This window comes from Mastigoproctus giganteus, chromosome 3 (genome assembly GCF_048544385.1).
Source record: "Mastigoproctus giganteus isolate SK-2022 chromosome 3, ASM4854438v1, whole genome shotgun sequence".
In the NCBI taxonomy this organism is placed as follows: Eukaryota; Metazoa; Arthropoda; class Arachnida; order Uropygi; family Thelyphonidae; genus Mastigoproctus; species Mastigoproctus giganteus.
In genome coordinates, this window is record NC_143577.1 from 207356494 (window position 1) to 207377487 (window position 20994).

Sequence of the window (20994 nt, forward strand, 5' to 3'; positions counted from 1 at the left end):
TGCTGATAGTAAATCAAACTATACTGCCTTATCACAATGTGGTTGCTTATCATTCTTGCCACTATTTTTACTATTCAGATATCTGATATAGCATTTAGCTCAGATTATTCTGATAATTTTTTTAAACTGTAGTATTTGATTGTACATAGTGTGCATCCATTATATATCATTTACAGCAGTATTACATATTTATAATACATTCTGTGAATAGAACATTTCTTCATCAGCTCTTCTTTTAAGGATGTTACAGCTAATATTTTCAATTTTTAATTCATTTTAGTGTTCTTGCAAAAGTTATTTGTGATATTTACTGTTGGTTCTTACTGTACTGAGTAACTTCTAACTTACGTTGATTAATAATAACAATGTTATTAATTATTAATATTGTTGTTATTAATAATACATATTTTAATTAATTAATAATAATTAATCAATATTTGGATACTTTCTTTTTACTTGTATAAAGCATTTTTATTTGGGTTGAAATAAAATGGAAAATTGGATATATTTCTGCTTTTGTTGGTTAGGAAGTTTTAATAATTATTAAAACATGTTAGATTTTAATGGATTAATTGAAGCGAAAAATTAATAACAAATTATCTTGTTACCGCTTAATTACTAATTAATTAATATTATATAAAAGTAATCGTTTTCAATTCACAACACATCTCACAACATAATATTCACTCAGCATTTTGTAATACTTTACTTATTTCCTCCTGGATTTTTAATAAAAGTTGAAATGCGACACACATGAAATAAATATCAGTGCATACCTCAGATCCTAGTATGTACTCAAGATTTTTATAATTTACTTTATTTACTCCATGATTTAATAATTGAGATTTAACACATATTTCATGATTCTGCTGTGATTGATATAACAAGCAAATAGTAAATAATTCCTGATTTATGTATTTAGCAAATTGATAACAAAAAAAAAAAAAAAAAAAAAAAAATCGAACAGGCAACCACTTTATAGGCTTAAAATGGGAAGTTTTCTTTCTTTTCTGTGCATCTGCCAGGCTGCCTGTTCATTCCTCCACTCAGAACTTGGCAACAAACATAATATTCAGTGCTTCATCTATAATCTACGTAATTAATTTTATTTTGTGGCACCCCTACTCAATTTTCTGCCTGTTAGATCCGATTCTCTCTGTCTGTATATATATATATATATATATATATATATATATATATATAATATTAAAAAAATATGTTATATGATAGTTATTATAATAATGTAATTATAAACAAAATTACAATTCATAATACAAACTATATATACTTATATAATAATTTTATTCTTTATATAGAGATACTAAATAAACATCAATTATAGATCACCACAAAATTAAAAAGATACCATACAATGGAAGGTATTTAAACACTTGGTTTACGTAATTTTTCAATGAGATGTTTGTGCCTGGTGTGATTCACAGATCTTTTTTGATATTAGGTGGAATACTGGAGAGGCATACTCTCATTTATTCCTCAATCATTTGTAGTCTTTCCCTCTTGTTAGTTTTTATAGTGGTAAGCACAGAAAATCCAAACTCACATAGGTAAGATGTAGAAAATTGCAATAGAATTAGCACAGCTTTTTTTTTGCAATATGAGGATATTTATTCTTCATCTCTAGCTAGAATTCATCAATAGATACTTTGTTTTAACTGCAAACTGCCCATCATTATGTATTTCAATTACTCCTCCTGATCTATGACACTGAGCCTAGAATGGCTTGAAACTGATGCAATAAATGGATTCCTTAACCAGTCGTAGTATTTGGTATGCAAGTTTGGAAAATAGTACTGAATGTTTTTTCTCAGAAATCAATGGTATTATTTCTTTATTCTTAGTGGAAACATATTCACGTTGCTTCCCTTCAACATGGTGACCCACAAGCTTAACTTATCTCTCAGAGCTTTGATTCTGTCAGTTGAAGATAAGATATATTGCTTTGTAGATAAGATATATTCAACTTTGCCTTGTATACCGGAATTAACCTTGTTTAAAGTAGTAGTAATGGACGCATGTGTTGTTGAGGTCTATTTCCACTTGCAGTCTGCCATACCCCATCTACGTTTTCTGAAGGAATCTCAGTTATTGGTTGATTCAACTACTGCTCATCTCAGTTTCCCAACACGCTCCATTCAATGTCTCCTGTGGTCTTCCGTCAAAAGGATGTCAGAAGGATTTTGAAGAATCTCGATGCTAAGAAAGCTCCAGGTCTTGATGGTATTTCTCCACTTATTCTCAAAACCTCTGCTCCTGAACTTACTCCCGCTCTTGCCTCCTTTTTTCACTTTCTTATTCCAAAGGTGTTTTTCCTTCTGCTTGAAATTTGCTCATATCCAACCAGTTCCTAAAAAGGTGACAAATCCTTCCCATCCAATTATCGTCCCATTGCAATTACTTCTACTCTTTCTAAAGTAATGGAGAAATCAATTAACTGCCAACTCTTGAAGACGTTGATCAGACGGAAGGTTATCAACGACATATGTTTCTGCTGCTTGCCTTTTCTACAGATACTTCCATGGGTGCTGTTCTTCTGAATTGGCTTCTATAATTCCCACTCTTTCTTTTATAACAGTCCGAACACGTGCCGTCACCAACCAACATCTATTTACCCTCCAAGTTCAAACTCACAGAACCAACTTTGCATCTTCCTTGTTTATTCATTCAACTGCCGATTTCTTGATCAACCTTCCTTCATACATTTTTCCTGAAAATTACAGTCTACAGAAGTTCAAGTCTGATGCTAACAGATATCTTCTCTCATCTTCTCAATCTCCAACCCAAGCATTGTACTAAGTACTAGAGGTTCTAATACCTCTCCTGTTTGGGGTTTTCATAAAAAAATAAAATAAATATCTTGCACAAACAATGCATCGAAACCGACAATTATAGGTTGTGTTTTAAAATGAACATCCTGATTTAACAATTGAATGAATAACTGAATCAATCCTGAAATCAATAACTGAATCAACTCTTCAAGTATAGTCTGCATGTTATGATATACACTCTATATATAATGTATAAAAAATTTTTTTTTTTTTTGGTGTTATCCTGTAAATTTTTTTCCCCTTTCTTAATGAATATTTTTACCACTTTTCAGGAGCCAATTTTTTCTTAAACGGTGCCAAAGAAACAGAGGAACCTGAGATATCATTTTTGTGTCGTTTGTCATCTGATCAAAGGTCAGTTGGTCATGCTACTTTTAAGTGTAATTTTTAACATCTGAATTGCAGTTCTAGGCTAGCGTAAGAGATTCCTTTGGCTTATTTTTACGATCATGTATTAATTATTATGAGGGCTGTTCAATAAAGACTGATAATAAATTTATTTATTTTTTTCACAACATAACTTTATTAAACACACTTATTTCGAAGCCATATGAGTGGATATCAATTGAGATTTAATGTGATGTTGTTATAATGAGGGGAGTAAACGATTATGGGCTCTTCTTATTGACTGGTGGCAAGACAGATGAAACAGTTGCACCAAGGGTTTAATAACCAAAAAGTTTCTTCTAAGCATTAAACCTTTTGGGAATGGTATGCCAAGTTGGTTTCAACCAAACCTCTATTCAACGTTTCTGATTACAGGACAGACATGTGTCTTTCTTTGGAAAATTAAATGAATTAGGTATTTCAGCATGTTCGTGGTGTACCTGTGGAGAAAAATAAGACAGAGTACTCCTGTATATGTACCATGAGTACCAGGATCTGCGAGAGGATCATGTAAACATATTCAGTAGGAAGCAACTACTTCTCTGTATCCTTGTGTAGTTGCAAACTAATATCCTCTTCAGTAGGAGGTGATTATTTCTTCTAAAAATGTGATCCATGCAATATCGTATTGAAAACCATTTCCATCATGCAGTGAAAAGCTCCTGCAACATTTTCTTGAATGAGCCTTGTTGCATGAGTTGATCCTCTGGATACATCATATTAAAATTAAAATTCCAGAGAGTGACCAGTTCCTACAACACAATACCCTCAAGTGAGCTGCTTCACTTGGCAATCTTTAGATTACTGCAAAGCAGTTCTTTGTGTCACAGATGACAGCAGTGTGATGCAGTTCCTTGTACTGCAGGCACGAGCTGAGGCAGCTGGTAGACAATCATTAATGATTCAAGGTGGCTAGTATGAATAGGCCAGTTCATCCCTAGTTAGGCCACATTTCACACTGATTGGTCTTCAAATGAGTGTACTTGATGAGACCATTGGAAATATCATTGTCTAATTATGCATATTTCAGCAATTATGAAGTACTTGCAGCAGATCTGTGTCGATCTTTTGACTACAGTTCCTGATAAGAATACTTCCATGGTGTGTAATTCAGCTTTCTGGATTATATTTCATTTATTAAAAAGACTTTTTTTTCCCAGACTGGACATAACATCGATATTGTATGAACTGACTACAATTTAGCTTTTGAGGCTAAAATGAACTTTTTTTTTTTTTAACACTGATTTGAATGCATGTTATGAAGCTGATTGTAGTAATTAAAATATGTGATCATTCCAAATAACAATAGTTTTTTAATTTTTAACTTGTTTAGTTTAGTAATACTCTGAAATCAAAATGTTCTTGAAATTTAATAATCAGCTTATTACGCAGAATAATGCTGTACAGTGTTATCCAGTTAAACTACAACACAGTTTACAGTAGTACAACAAATTTTATTGAAAACAAACAATATTTAATTATAACTGTTATAGAATATTCTGGAAATGTACATTGTGTTCATGAATATACATATCCATTCTTTTTAGTGTGTTTGATGCACCTTCTATGAAGAAAATGGGGAAAATTCTGTACGTTCTAAAAATACTATAAAATAAATTCATCCTTTTCAGGAAAAATCTGTTACATATTTCTTTAACAAATGCCATACTGTTTCTCATTACTCCTCAAATATCATTTCTGTCACAGTCAAACTGCTTTTTGCCACCCATCTGAAAATGTGTCACTCCATATCTGTTAATGACATGTTCTGATACCATAGTTACCTTACTATACTCAGAAGCACATTATTCCATATATATAAATCACTCATAACATCTCAAATGGATTATGGAGCTTCTGATATTTAGCAAAGCAGTCCTTATCAAAAAGTTAGATTCCATTTCGTAGTGTTCTTCAGCTTCAGGAGCCTTTTTTTAATAAATAAATTTTCTTATACTCTGAGATTATTATGCAGAGGAATTCAACAAGAGAGAGAGAGAGAGAGAGAGAGAGAGAGAGAGAGAGAGAGAGAGAGAGAATGCAAGAAACAGCACCATATTTAGTGAGTTTAAACCACAATCACTCAAAGCATGGATACTTATGCACTCATGCAATGACCACTCTGCTATGGCATCACCTGTACATAGTCAATACACTTGCAGCATCTGAACCTCTGCTACATATGCAATGGAAATTCTTGCATATGTTAATATGCCTCAAAAGTATGGCATATCCTGTCTCACCTAATTTGAAACATACTGTTTGATTCTTGGCTGACTGTTAAGTTTGATATGATTGAAAAACTAATGAGAGTGGACTTAATCATGATTAGGATAAAAGACCTTTTGGGAAAATAGGAGATAGGGCTAGATTGTCTTGTTACCAGTCCTTCAAACTGAGAGTCATCATGGAATATCTTCCACTCTGTATGGGATGTCTTTTGTTCAGTAGAGAAAAAAGTTACTTCCCCCACCCTCCCAGTTACATTTGGAAAATACATATTTTCCATAGTAAAAAAGGTAAAATTTTCATAGTACAGAGAATCAAGGTTAGATACAAGTTTATGTAGATATGTAGCTGGATCTAAATCATGCACTTCGACTGTGTTTGCTTTTCTCACTGTTATATAGTCTCTGTAACTCTTCCTGTGGCATGCACATATTTACTGCTGGCTGTGTGCGATTAATATGGCAGTGTTCTCACACAACCACAGTCCTCAGAGAAAAAGTTTGCACATTTTTTGTTGGTTCAAGCTTAAAATCTTAAAACTTTTTTTTTTTTTTTTCCTACCTTCTTAAATGGCGGATAGGGGAAACCCTGGAGCCCGCAGAAAATAATAAAATAAAATACTACCTCCTTAAATATAGACCTGCTTTTACTTGTTTTTGAAGGTGGTAATTTATGATTTTTACAGAGTAGTTAGTACCAGGCAGGTGCTGTGAAATCCATTTAGGTACTTTTTGTATATTATTGCAGGTGCGTGGGACTTCACTGGTCTCACTCTGATTGCATGTTGAAGGATTGCTGTTCTAGATTAAGGTAATCCACTGTTATGCTTTTTAACTTTAAATACTTCATTGTCTCAACTTTGGGAGGAACATTTTAGAGCTTTTGCTGAATTAGCTGAAAAAAATTGGAAAACACATGAGAACTCTTGAAAGACCTCAACTCTTGTAATAATTTTTGTGTAGAGCTTTATGAAGTGAATAAATAATAAGCAGTTTTTTTTAATATAAAATATTCTATTTAAACTCTGACACAACCACTAGGTCAGAGGAGTTTGCTGTTAATCATTTTGACATCAATTGTATTTAGTGGTCATGGGGGTTTGATGTTATATATGTTCCTGTACACTTGCATTTGATGATCTCTCATCTATGTTGGGTCTAAAAATATTCTTTTCATAATCTGGTGTGACCACTAGGTCAGACAAGTTTGTAGTTAATATTTTGACAATGAATGGAACAATTTTTAACTATTCAATCTTTTGATATTAAAATATTTTGAATCAAGGAATATTGCTGAATACATATTGTTGATATAGTTGATATAGTGTTGATATACATATAGTTGATGACCTTCTGCTAGCAGAGTACTGAACAGAATTCTTCCTGAGAAATGTGTACTTGCATTATTTCGAAACTTCCTGCTGTTGATTTCGTGTTATTATTTTATGATTGTGTTTGTTTTTTATTCAGCAGAATTAATAAAAGTTACTGCAAATTTCTACTGCCATGCATAATATATATAAACAGAAATATATGTGCATGGGTTATTTTGAAATTTCATGCTCTTTGTGGTATGTTGCACTGGAAAATTGAAGTGGCTGTTAGTTTCATGTTTATTTTATGACTGCAATTTTTTTTTTTTTTTTTTTTCATTTTGATCAGAAATAACACAGCATTTTTTAAATATTTAAATTTTTTTATTAAAAATTAAGAAAAAATTACATACAATAAATACTGCGATCTGTTATACCAATATATCATCTTGTTAAGAAAAGATGATATATTGGTATACTGCAAGCAGAATTTTAAAAAAAAAATCAAAATGTTTTCTGTAAATAAAAAAACAAAATTGGCCACCAGCCAGGTGCTGTGTGATGATCCCTTTGTCATGAACTGGGGCAGAACTGCAACTACTGCTGTGTTATTTTAGCTATAAAAGAAATTAAGAAATGTAACTTTTTTTCCTACCATGGGCACTATCTTTGGTCACTCTTATTTATATTATATAGACGCAAGTATCTGTGATCCTATCTTTCTGAACTTCCAGATTCTGTCAATCTCATTCTACAAAAGTAGGAATCCTTTTCACCAATATCCTAATAACTCTCCAAACATGTCTGGGCGAATAAGATCTGGTTAACAGCCATAAAGGCTGTTTTCCAGATCTCATTCGCACCTTGAATGGCATCAAGAAAAAAAAGCCATAAAGAATGATTACCACTTAAATATCATCAATAAAACTGTTGAGGACACAGTGTGAAAGTTTAGCACCAGCTAAGAAAAAAAAACTCCAAAATCAGATATATTTTCATTCCATTTAACCAGATATCTGCAAAATGATAGCCAAACAAGCTGATGACTAGGATGTTAGCATTAGTAGAGGCATATGATGCAAAAGAAAGCAAGTTTATGCAGCATCAGCCAAAAAAAAAAAAAAAAAAAAAAAAACCTCTCCCATTTCACTCCTCTGTTCGTTCCAAATACCTGTCAGCTCAGCCTTAAATTTATTTAGGCTATCAATTTCCACAACAAAGGATGGAAGTCTGTTCCACCAACTAACTACCCGCTGGCTATAGGCAAACTTCCGCACATCTATCCTACATCTGTCTTTCCTCAATTTGAATTTGTGCCCTCTCAAGTGATTATTCTGAGAAAGAGGAAAAATCCCATCAGCATTGAGCATGCTCAAACCTATAGAAATGTTCTGCCTATTTCTATAGGCCTGAACTTATGAAAAACATAGTTCAATAACAAGCAGATGCTAGTAACCCCAGGGGACCCATATATTGTACAAAGTGCAAAAGTGGGAAATCCTATAAAAGATTGTTAAAAAGGATTCAAGAACATTTCAAGGATGTTCTGTTTGGGAGCATGGATAGTTTGATCCAGCACCTTTCACTCTCCCTAATACGGTCATATTTGGGATTTCTCTTGATTTTTTGGTCCTTTCTATGAACCAAAAATGCTTTCAAGGTGGCAATTTTTATCAAGTGTTTTCAGGACACAGCCATCAGTAGGAAGCTGAGTATCCATTTCCCAACAGAAATTTTATCTGTTTAAAGGAGATGCATCCTTTCCAGATCTGATATTGGAGGCCACTATCAGAACTACACCATCAAATCAAACAAAGTATATTGCTCAGCCCAAGTCACAAGTCTTTAGGAAGCCGAACACCTAGAAGAGGTGCCCAACAAGTGGAGAATGGTAAGAGTCATGTGACAGAATTGCTCTCATAATTATAATCTCAGGGCAAAACCAAGCAACCTCAACAGTCCAGTTACATCCAGAACTCTCCCTTTAAGTTCTTGAAGATGAAGAGTCCCTGTTTAGTTTTACTATTTAATTTAGTTTAATTATTATTTAAATTATAGTTATTTATTAAATATTTGTATTGAATGTATATCTTACTGCTGGTGGAAACTGAATTGTCTTTGATACCTAATTCTGCATTTCTCGTATTACATCATTTGTTTGAAGTTACCTTTTCATTATATCCTTTATCTTATTGTGTTGTTTAATGTGTTGGTTTCTTGCTATGAAAATATCTCCATATTGGCATCCATTATATTACCTCGGTTCTGTTTAGGCTGTTCTTCTTAGGTTAGTCTGCTATCCTGAGTATTTTTGTCCAGTCTTTATCATAGCTATGCATTGTGGTAAATAGTAGTTTACCACATAACTATTAGTTCATAATTGCCCTCCCCTTCAAGCATGATTAAGTGTCAGTAGTGATCTCAAAGAAGTAACTTCAAGTAATTTGTATTTCTATTGTTGATTTTATTGATTGTGTTTATAATAAAGATTTATTATACAGAGTGGCCATAATTAAAGCATCCCTATTCAGAGCTCTCTGTAGCTCTTAAGTAATAATCAGAAAGCCACCAAAATTAGTAAGTAAACTATTCAAGGCATGGGGAGAAGGATCCCGTGAAAAAAAAATTAGTTCCAAAATCTGCCGATATGGGATAATATGGTGCTATACAAGAGGAAAGACACACACAGAGTACCAATAAATAAATAACTAAGACAAACCTTAATGAAATTACAAATTTTTATTTGTGCTCCTCCATAATTGATACCGCCAGCTCTGACCAATTATAACTTTATAAAAATAAAATAAAATTACAAATAAAATACATAAAATCGACTGTAAAATATAATATAATTTAAAATACAATAATTCATATGAATATATTAAAAATATAAATAATAAAAATATTATACATTAAAAGTGTTAAACCAGCACTACTGTAAAACTGAAGCTTTTGACAGCATCTGCTGCCTTCCTCAACATAAGTAGTGCTGTATCAACAATTCATTATAAAGTACTAAGCCTTCCCAGCAGACTCAGGGCATACTATGGTACCTGTGCATGTTCCATTTCCTGTATATCAGCACTGGAAGTGGCTCGGGGCTGTACAACCTTAAAACGCTCATCCCTATCCAGGATAACGGTCTCAAACATTACATTAATCCTACAACCCTTATCCCTATTCAAGGTATGATCATCCAAGGAACAAATCCTTAGGTTCTCCAGCCACTTCCGGTTCCAGAAACCCTCTTACCTTATCTGTAATTACAGCTCCTTTGGCTGTTATCCCATGCTCGGTTTCCCAGGCATGTTCTGCTATGACCGACCCCGAGACATTAGCAAATCTAAGCGCCCTGCTATGCTCCCCAATCTATCGTGTAATCTGTGCTTAGTCTCACCTACATAACATCCCCCACAATCCAGACACCAAATTTTGTAGACAACCCCACTGTTGTCAACTCCCACAACGGGATCTTTAACTGCCGTCATCACTGTGTGCAGCTTCCGATCTGGAAGCTGCACACAACGTATTTGATATGACCATAAGATGCAGGCTATTGGCTTCGAAACGCCTGATTAGTAGGAATGTATGCATTGGAGCCAGGTACCCCCCCCCCTCTGAGTATCATGTCCACAACAATCTTCAATCATGTTCCGGGTGTATCCACATTTCACAAGGTCAGCCCTGACCCGTTTAATTTCTTCCTCCCTATACAGATAAGGTTGAGGGTTTCTGGAACCGGAAGTGGCTGGAGAGCCTAAGGATTTGTTCCTTGGGTGATCATAGCTTGAATAGGGATAAGGGTTGTAGGATTAATGTAATGTCAGAGACCGTTATCCTGGATAGGGATGAGCGTTTTAGAGTCATACAGCCCTGAGCCACTTCCGGTGCTGATATAGAGGAAACGGAACATGGGCAAGGTACCTTAGTACACCCTGGGTCTGCTGAGAAGGCATAGTACTTTATAATGCAGCACTGCTTATGTTGAGGAAGGCAGCAGATGCTGCTGAAAGCTTCAGTTTTACAGTAGTGCAGGTTTAATGCTTTTAATGTATAATATTTTTATTATTTATATTTTTAATATATTCATATGAATTATTGTATTTTAAATTATATTATATTTTATAGTCGATTTTATGTATTTTATCTTTATAAAGTTATAATTGGTCAGAGTTGGCGGCATCAATTATGGATAGATTTCCTGACCAATTATAAAGTTATAATTGGTCAGAGTTGGCGGCATCAATTATGGATAGATTTCCTGACCACAGAGGCCTTTTTAGTGAATTTTATTTGTGCTCTTTGCACAAAAACAGTCAGAGGAAATGGTTTCACATCTCCAAACTTACAGTTTACTCCTGATGGTCGATGCTGTCCTTGATGGTGGAGTTGGTTTTCTATGTGATTACCATTGTTCTGGTCCAGAAATTGCATAGTGTGCTCAACTGCAGAATGCAACATCTCTGGAGTAATATTCTGCACATGCTATGTTACGTTGTCCTTTAAGACAGCCAGGTTAGGGACACTTCCATAGCCAAAAATCACACGGTGTAAGGTCAGGCGAACGTGGTGGCCATGCAATGGGGAAACAAATGACTCTTTCTGTAGTAAAGTGATGCCGAGAAGCTGTTGTACTGGTCATGTGATATTAGGAGGAGCTCTTTGCTACAGTTGAGGAATAATGGAACTGCTCAGCATGTGATGATATCTTTCTGATGTAATGGAACAGGTGGCTGCTCCTGCTGGGTGCAATTTCTCGAAAAAGTATGACCCTATGATGAAATTTGAAGTTGCACCACACCAGATGGTGATTTTCGGCAAGTGCAATGGGATTTGCTGAATAGCATGCAGTGCTTCTGAAGCCCATATTTGCCAGTTTTGAGTGTTGACTGTCCCATCGAGATAAAAATGGGCCTCATCTCCCTAAAAATGTTCCATTTGCCAGGCATTGTCCACTTCCATTCTGGCCAAAAACGTTAGAGCAATGGCCATTTGTTTTTCAGGATCATCTCTTTGCAGCTGCTGCTGGTGACTGATCTTGTATGGATAATAGTGGATTAGTTTCTGAAGAATTTTCCACACAGTGGAATATGGGACATTCAATTACCTCACTACTCCCTGTGCATTGCTACTAGTTCCAGCAACTGTATGCATGGATTGGTCAACGATAGCTGTTGCAACTTCCTCTACTACCTGAGGTGAAAGAGGCTTCCTTCCTCTTGCAGGCTTAACAACAAAGGACCCAGTTTCCTCATGCTTGTTATCATCCTTCTAATTGCCGCTGCAGCTGATAAAGGACCTTGATCTTGAGCATCTAAATTCATGCAGAGCGGCTACTGCATTGCATCCATTAACATAGAATAACTTAGCAATTAAAGCGCAATCAGGCAGAGTGAGATGCACTGTTAACAGTAAACTTACAGAATATGCTTGCGATGTTTGCATTGTGCTTTTATAGCTCTCTGCTGCTGGCAAATTAACTCAGATTTATGCAAATTTTCTGCTCTCTTAGGTGTGTTATTTTTTAGTTTGGATTTAAAACTTTAGTGCAATTCTTTCAGTTTCTTTTGGTTTTTTTTTTTTGCAAAGAGCACAAATAGAAATTTTTAATTTCATTAAGTTGTGTATTTGTTGGTACTTTGTCATGTCTTTCCTCCTGGCACTTCCGTAGCCAGGTGGGCAGGAGCAGCAGTGCATAGCACTGCTGCTCCTGCCCACCTGCCCACCTGCTCCTGCCCACCTGGTGCCATAAAGCCTTTTGCCTCCTACCATTGCTTGGCGCATAATGGCCTATAGCTGCCGTTGCGCCATAAAACATACAACAATAACAACAACAACAACCACCAAATACGGAGGATGCGGAAAGGTCAGGGAATGACCACGCATATCCCCAGAGCAATATGGCCTTAGTTGCTAATGCTCCTAAAAAAAAAAAAAAAAAAAAAAAACATAACTTGTCTTTCCTCTTGTACAGCGCCATATAATCCCCTATCGGCAGATTTTGGAACTAATTTTTTTTTTTTCTACGGGATATTTCTCCCCATGCCTTTGAATAGTTTACTTACTAATTTTGGTGGCATTCCGCTTATTATTTAGAGCTACAGAGAGCTCTGAATAGGGATACTTTAATTATGGTCACCCTGTATATATCTGAAATTTTGAAAATTAAAAATATGCCTGTTTTACCAAACTCAGTATCTTTTCATTAATAGTCAGTTGTTACAAGGGCTATTAGTTTAATTTCCTGCTACAGTTATTTTTCTATATAATTTGTTAGTTTCAAGATTAGTTATATAATTTGGTTAACTTCACTGTCTTGTTTTATTATTTAAGTAGAAAATCTCTGCAAAAAAAAAGTATAACTAAAAAGTTTTTCATTTCCCTGTGAATCATCCTGGTTATGTTATATTTATATTAATAGATTTTGTGTGTAAGTTAAAAAATACAAGTTGGTCCTTGCATTTTCATATATTAACAATTGTTGTAAAATTAAGGTATGTAACAAATTTATTTAAAATTAAAAATAAAGTAATTGTTTTTAATTAAGTTAAGTTTTTATTAAATGAAATTTTTATGTGAAGTTGACCTTATTAATTCAAAATTGAATTTTCTTGACATATAATCTTTTATTTAATTCTCTTTGTGCTATATATCTCTGTAAAACCCAAAACTCTGATGACCAAAGATGATTCAGAAACGTAGTCAGTTTTAGTTTTTCAGTTTAGATATTTTACTGATTTTGATAAAGTTGTGATAATTTCTATAATTTTCCTATGGATAGTAAAGTGTGATTTATTAAATTTTTGGTATTATATTCATTCATTCATGATAATGTTTGTTCATTTATATTCATTCATATCCATGTGATTGATTGATTTTTGATTTGGTAGTTGTTGGCGCATCGGCTTCTGTGGCCATATTGCACCTCCCAAGGTTTTTGCTGTACTTTGATCCAAGCCCGAGGCGGGAATCGAACCCGCGACCTTTGGGTTGCCGGGCAGGTACTTTACCCACTCGGCTAGCCCGGTCGGCTCATATCCATGTAATTGCCTTCTAACTCAGTAAGGTACATTTGATAGAATATGCAAAAATGTGAAGTATATGCTTGCTATCAATTACATATAATTAAAATGGAAGTAATTTTAGATGAAGTAGTAATTTAATACAAATAAAGATGTATAACTCAAACATTTTCAGGAACTCCCCAACTTACGTAATACTCGATTTATGGAAATTTGACTTTATGTAAGTTTTTTCTGGCTGGTGCAAACTTAAAAAAAAATTGTGGAAACGTATTTTACATTTAGTAATAAATGGATGTAGCCTGAAAATATCGTAATGTGAACCCAATAACACTTTTTTTTTTTTTTTTGTAATTCGTTCTTCCAGGTCCTTTGAAGTGGAAAATTTTTTTATATTACTAAAGCTGTTTATCTCTCTGAAAGGTCATATTTATAATGGATATTGCACTACCCTTTCATTCTTATCATATGTTCCCGTTATAAGAATCAATTTTGAATGCCTTTGTGATATTTTTTAAAGCACGTTTCTGGAGGTCACGACCATAAAACTAAAAACAATTTGCACCTTCTGGTTTATTGGGCTTTTCTGTTAGTGCATCTAATTATAAACAGGTAGTAAACTCGATCTTATTGCATTTGCGATAATACTGATAACTGCAGTTGTGTGGGTTTTTACGCTATTATGGTGAAATGTGTTCCCCTTCACTGAAATCTTCAATCATATAAAAAAAAAATTTTCAGAAACTTCTCTTCATTCCTATTTATGTATTACAATGGTGAAGGGAAAGGGACCAACGAAAAGTGCAAGTGGTGGTAGTGCCAGGAAACGAAACAAAATTGATTTAGAAATGAAGATGAAAATGATTAAGAAGTATGAAGCAGGACAAAGTTAGTCATCTATTTGAAGGGAATTAGGTCTCGCTGCTTCAACAGTGAATACTATTTTAAAGGACAGTGCACGTATAAAAGAACATGTCAAAGGATCAAGCACTTAAGATCAACAATGATCACAAAACAGCATTCAGGTGCTATATTGAAGATGGAACAGCTGTTAATAATATCGATGGAAAATCAGATTCAGAAGCGAGTGCGCCCGAGTCTAATGACCAATCAAGCAAAAGCAACGAGTATTTATAAAGATATTAAGGATAAGTACGGCAAACCCCAAGCCAAGTTTATGGCAAGCAATGGGTGGTTTAATAGGTTTAAGCATCGTGCTGGTTTCCACAACGTTACAGTATGCAGTGAAGTTGACAGTGCTGATTCTGCAGCTGCAGAGAAATTTTGTGATTGATGAAGGTGGCTATTCAATGCAGCAAATTTTTAACATTGACGAGACTGCTTTGTACTGGTAAAAATGCCGGATCGAATATACATTGCCAAAGAGGAAAATACAATGCCAGGTTTCAAGGCGTCAAAAGATAGGCCCACACTCTTGCTTGGGGCTAATGCAGTGGATGAGATTACAGATTGAAACCACTGCTTGTGTACCATTCTGGAAATCCTCATGCATTTAAGGGCATCAATAAAGCTGCCCTACCTGTGCATTTCCGATCGAACTAGAGAACACGGATAACAATATCTCTCTTTGAGTATTGGTTTAAATGCAGCTTCATTCCAGAGATTGAAAAATATTGTAAAGACAACTACGTTCCTTTCAAGATTTTGCTTCTATTAGATAATGCTCCTAGACATCCTACGCATCTAGATGATTTCAGTTCAAATGTGAGAGTCATATTTCTACTGCTAAACACGACTTCACTCATTCAACCTATGGATCAGGGTGTTATTTCGAATTTAAAAGCATACTATTTATGCACAACATTTGCTCAGGAATTGTCTGCAGTAGACGATGAGAAAAAATTTTATGTTAAGACACATTTGGAAATTTTACAGTATTTACCACACCATCTTAAACATTAATAAGGCATGGGTGGAAATTACTAAAAGTTGTTTAAATGGCGCATGGAAGAAAATATGCCCACGGCACATAAAAGGCTTCAAAGGGTTTGAAAAAGATGAATCATAACGAAGAGGTTACAGATAAGATTGTAAAGGTTGCAGAGGCTTCTTCGGTTGGAGGTTGTTGCCAAAGACGTGGAGGAGTTAATAGAGGAAGAAGAGAATTGATTATTGAATCATTGAAAGAGAATTGACTTGCAAGCAGTGATAGTGAAAGAAGAAAATGCTGACGAAGCTCAACATGAACCAAATGAGGAGCCGAGACGCTTCGTCACCAGAGAGATGGCAATGCCATTGCCATTGCCACCAGAGAGATGGCAATGGCATTTTGTCAAAATTGCATCGGCAATGGCAAGGTTTGAGAAAATGGATCCTGGTAGCAAATGATTCTTAAAAGTTAACAGAGGGGTGAATGACATGCTTGATTGCTACAAAGAAATCTACGATGAAAAGAAAAAGCCACCGTCCAGTCGTCCATTAATATGTTCTTTTATAAGGTTGAGCGGCCGACCCCTAAATTTCCACAGCCCTCAACCTCTGCAGCGGCGTACTTATCATCTGAAGACATTGATTCTGGCAACAATGCTTGAGAGGTAAAATTTACTGACAATTATGCCTGTCTCCTCTTTTTTTGTAATTTTATAATTTTTAAATTTTTTTAAATTGCACGCTTTTGTAATTTTTCCTGCACATGAGATAAAAAATTGAATAAATACAGAAACTAATTCTATTTACATGTTTGTCGAACATTTCTTTTTTGATTCAATCAATTCAGCGAGCACAGTTGCGAGTGCTGCACAAGCATGGGGGAAATTCCGACTTATGTAGTGTTCAGCGAACACAGCCCTTACGTAAGTCGGGGGAGTTCCTGTAATCGATAAAGGTTAGAGAATGAAAATAGATAAAAGTTTGGACATGCATCAAGTGACATACATATGGGAGATTTTCTTTTTTATAAATATATGTAAATAATTTTAATTGCAATTTGGTTCTAGCTATGCAATTATTTTCACCGTGTCTTGAATATTAATACTTTCAATATTTCTTTTAGAACTGTACTATTTGATGGTGGAAGTACTTGGCAACACGAACCCATTTTGCTATCACAGATTGTTTCTATTAAAGTTCTTGGAAATTCAGGGAGTCTGGGTAATTATTTATGTTAAATATGAATAAAATATTGGATTCTGGTGCTTACTATTGTTAGATATTATGAAAAGTCACATAATAGTTATACTGTTATCCATGGACATCTGCTGTTCTCTTATGTATTGTTGAAAAAAATTGATAATTCTTTGAACAAAAAAAGCAGTGATGAGTATATTGCACTCAATAGTGTTAGTGGTGGAATGTCAGATTATTTGAGGGTTCAAAGCAGAAGTGGTGCAAGTCAGATAACTTTATATCCTCAACATTGAGCAGGCTCAATGCTGACTGGATACTTCTGCTTGCTCAGATTAAGAACCTGAGGGGGCATAGATTCAAATTGAGGAAAGACAGTTGTAAAATAGATGTGCGGAAGTTTGCCTTTAGCCAGCGAGTAGTTGATTGCTGGAACAGACTTCCATCTGTTGTTGTGGAAGTTTATAGCTTAAATAAATTTAAGGCTGAACTGGACAAACATTTGGAGTGACTGGATGGGTGAAATGGGAAGGTTTTTTTTTTTTAGCTGATGCTGTATAAGCTTGCTTTCTTGCATCATATATCTCAACTAATGCCAATGCTAACTCACTGAGATATTTGGACTTCTGCTTTTGTTAATTCTAAAAAATGTAGTTAAGTGTTAATGCAGATTTTTTGTCACAATAAATGCTCAGAGGAAGGATTTTATTTCTTATTGAAAGAAAATGATCACATTATCTTATTGATATTAATATTTTGTTTCATATAATTGTTGACTTACAGATAACACTGCTACTATAAAGGTGATTTTCATACACATTTCTGTTGTATTTTTATTTGAAATAAGATGATGCATTTGAGAAACATATTAGGCAAAGTTTTTTGCTATGATATTAAACAGCTAGAAGAGTATTTAATACCAAAGGAATATCCCACTTGAAAAAATTAATGGCAGTCAGTGTTACATTCCAATTTAAGGCATTGACAAGTTTCAGTGTTGGTACCATAATAATACTATAGTTGTTCTCTCAAGAGAAGTTACTTAACACGATTAGTGTTTCTCTGAAAACAGACTGGGTTCATTATTGCTAGCAAGTAATTAAATTCTGAAGATATATTACTTTCCCAAGGATATCTATTCAAAAGTTACTTTGCTTTGTATTTGCTTTTTTAGCCTGACATTATCAGTGAATCTTTCTCTCTCTCTCTCACGTTTGTGTATCTAAATTTTTATCATTTTCATCAGATGTATGCTTCCAAGGGTAAGACGTATCATTCCCAAACTTGTGGGTTAATTCAGCGATGGAATTTTGTTAGTAGGAAGCTAAGAAACAGCAATTAGAAATTCCAATTAACCAGAATTTAAAGTGTGCTGCAGTTGCTTCAGATATGTCTTAGCACAGTTAACAGAATAAAATAGCAGAGAGATGACTACTGGACTTGACACATTAGCCTGAGCTGCTCATGCACCATAAACAAGCAATGAAATCCTGTAACTAATAAAATAAACAAGAAATAAAATCCTGTTTGACTGTAGTTATGATAAAGTTTCAATGCCAGGTAAGCTCTAAAGGTAGGTAGATCATTACAGTGTTGTTATAGATGATTTTGACAAATGCGAGAGATCTATAACATTGTGAATAAATTTTTATATTTCAAAGAAAGTAGCACTGTCTGTATCAAATCTGCTACCCATAGTAAAGGTAAAAGTAAATATTCAGTGGAAAAATGAGTCTGTACAATCTATAATGCTTTCTCTCAGCTTTTGTTGGAAAAAGTACCACAACATGTGGAAAGGTGTGACATTGAGCTACGATTTTCTACCCAGTTTGAGAAAATATCATCAGGACAGAAAAATTATAGTTTGCATTGATGAAACACAGGCAGATAACAATCTCACATTTCTGTATATATTGGAAGAATGACATCATTAGTGCTCAGGTGAATGTAAATGTAAGAAATCATGCTAGTCATTCTAAACAGTCATCCGTGCTAGTTCCTCTGGATTTGTTCCAATGTGTTATTAGTTTCTAAAGTTGGATCTGCCAGTGGTTCATTTGTTCATGGTCATAATCCATGAGCAAATGAACAATGAAAATTTGAAAAGTGGATCAGAGAGAAACTTCTACCAAACATTCCATCTGATTCTGTTATTTGCTTTGATTCTGTTTTTTACATTCTTTATTTCATACCAAGTTTCACGATCCTATATACATCAAAATATGTAACCAAGAAGATAGTACTGTTGTGGTTGGTAAATAGGAACACTCCTCACAGTGCCAACATGAGGTAGACAGCTCTTACAAAATAAATTTTTGAAAATATTTCAGCTATAAAGATGTACAGAGTGGATTTTTTTGTTAGAAAGCCATGGCTGTAATGTAATAAGATTATCCCCTTGTCATTGCAATTTAAACACAAAGAAATTTTTGTAAATAAATAGAAGAGAGGAGACTGCAAAAGGTATTGTACATTCATTTTAGATGTTGTTGCAATTCCTGTCCTATTTAAAAAAAAAAAAAAAAAAAAGAAGAAAGTTTCTCTTGCTTCATATTTCTGCCAAAGTTTTATTAGTGAGTGCTGGATAGAAATACAGTAGAGCATCAGTTATGGAATAATTGATGTCAGACCTCTTTCGGATGGCCAGATTTTCCGGATAATCGAATGTAAGGTAAGATTAAATAAATTTAATCTTGCTTTATGATTAAATTAAATAATTAAGATCAATTAAATAAAAAAAAAAATTATAAACCAATCTCGGAAAACAGACACATCCATCCAGGCATTTTTATGATTTTTATACAAAACAGGAAAATTAGAAAGATTTTTAAATGCTCTCGGTTTTTTGGACTTACCGATAATCAGCACGGACAATTTGTGTATCCCAGTAGCATTTGCACACATAGCAATTGTAACTCGCTATTTTCTCATTTTAAAACCTGATGCAGGCATTTCTCTTTTAGTGGCTAGGTTTTTCTCAGTAATGTTTTCCATAATAAGCCTGCCTCATCAACATTATAAACATTTTCTTTATCTTAATTTGCTATAACTGAAGCAAACTTACAAGGACACTGCTGCCGATTCGTCTGCAGAAAGTTTCTCACCTTGAATAACTAGTTCACATATACTGTGTCTCAGTTTAAAGTTTTTCAGCCAACCTGGTCTTCCTTACCTCTTAATTTTTGATTAAAATCCAATGCTTTTTCACACAACATTGAGCCAGAGACTGGTTCATTTAAAATTCGCTTCTGAAGAAACCACAAATAAAGTGCACTCTCTAAAATGGCATTTTCAGGTTTCGATATTGTCTTTCCCCTTCCAGATCCTCCTTCACTATCCATAATTGACACAAATTCTGTTATAGCATTGGAATTTTTCTTGATATCGTAAATTGGTGAAGTCCCCACATTAAACTCTTTGGAGAGATTTCTTAAATTTTCACCTTTTCTAATTCTATTATAATAATTTCCATTTTTTGTTGCAATGTTAAAACCACGCGTTTTCATTTTGTTCACATTTTACTGTAAAAAATTGAAAAAAATAATAAATCACACAGTTTCGGGCTGATATTATTCTTACTGAATCTTGAGCTAAAATAATCTGAAATTCACTCAGGGTTTCTGAGAAAACCCAGTAGTCGCTGTGATATTTTTCTAAAGCATATTTCTGAAGGTCCCATAGAATTCTAGAGGTCACAACCATAAAACAATAAAAGCAATATTCGATTTATTGGGTTTTTTGTTTGTACAATCTGTTATAAACAGGTAGTAAACTCGATCTTTCGCTTATTAGAATCAAAATTAATTTTGCATATGGGATCACTATAACTGCTGCTTACTGTACAGCTACAGCAAAAAAAAGCTCAGCCTTTCAAAGGCTGAGCTTTCTTTTTTCGGATAACTGATGTCCAAATAACCAATGTTCTACTGTAGTTTAATTTTAACCTAAAAGTAGAATCCTCTATTCGTCTGATCTCCCCCCCCCCCACCATCTCATTTAAATTTTTGTCAGCTGACTTAAAGAGGTATCTTGTAGCATTACAATATTTTAAGTTTGCAGAAATATTTCAATGCAGTAGTTGAAATAAAATCAAAAGTAGTACACTTTATGTGCA

The 20994-nt window shown here is 34.2% G+C and overlaps 1 protein-coding gene across 1 annotated transcript in view; it reads left to right on the forward strand.

The window, feature by feature from the left end:
- Window positions 1-20994, forward strand: part of LOC150088632 (zinc finger FYVE domain-containing protein 21-like) — an 85061-nt gene that overhangs the window by 22468 nt on the left and 41599 nt on the right. The window contains exons 4-5 of the mRNA XM_090370273.1: window positions 3119-3200; window positions 16810-16907. Of these exons, the coding sequence (XP_090226399.1) occupies window positions 3119-3200; window positions 16810-16907 (180 nt within the window). The remainder of the gene's footprint in view (window positions 1-3118; window positions 3201-16809; window positions 16908-20994) is intronic.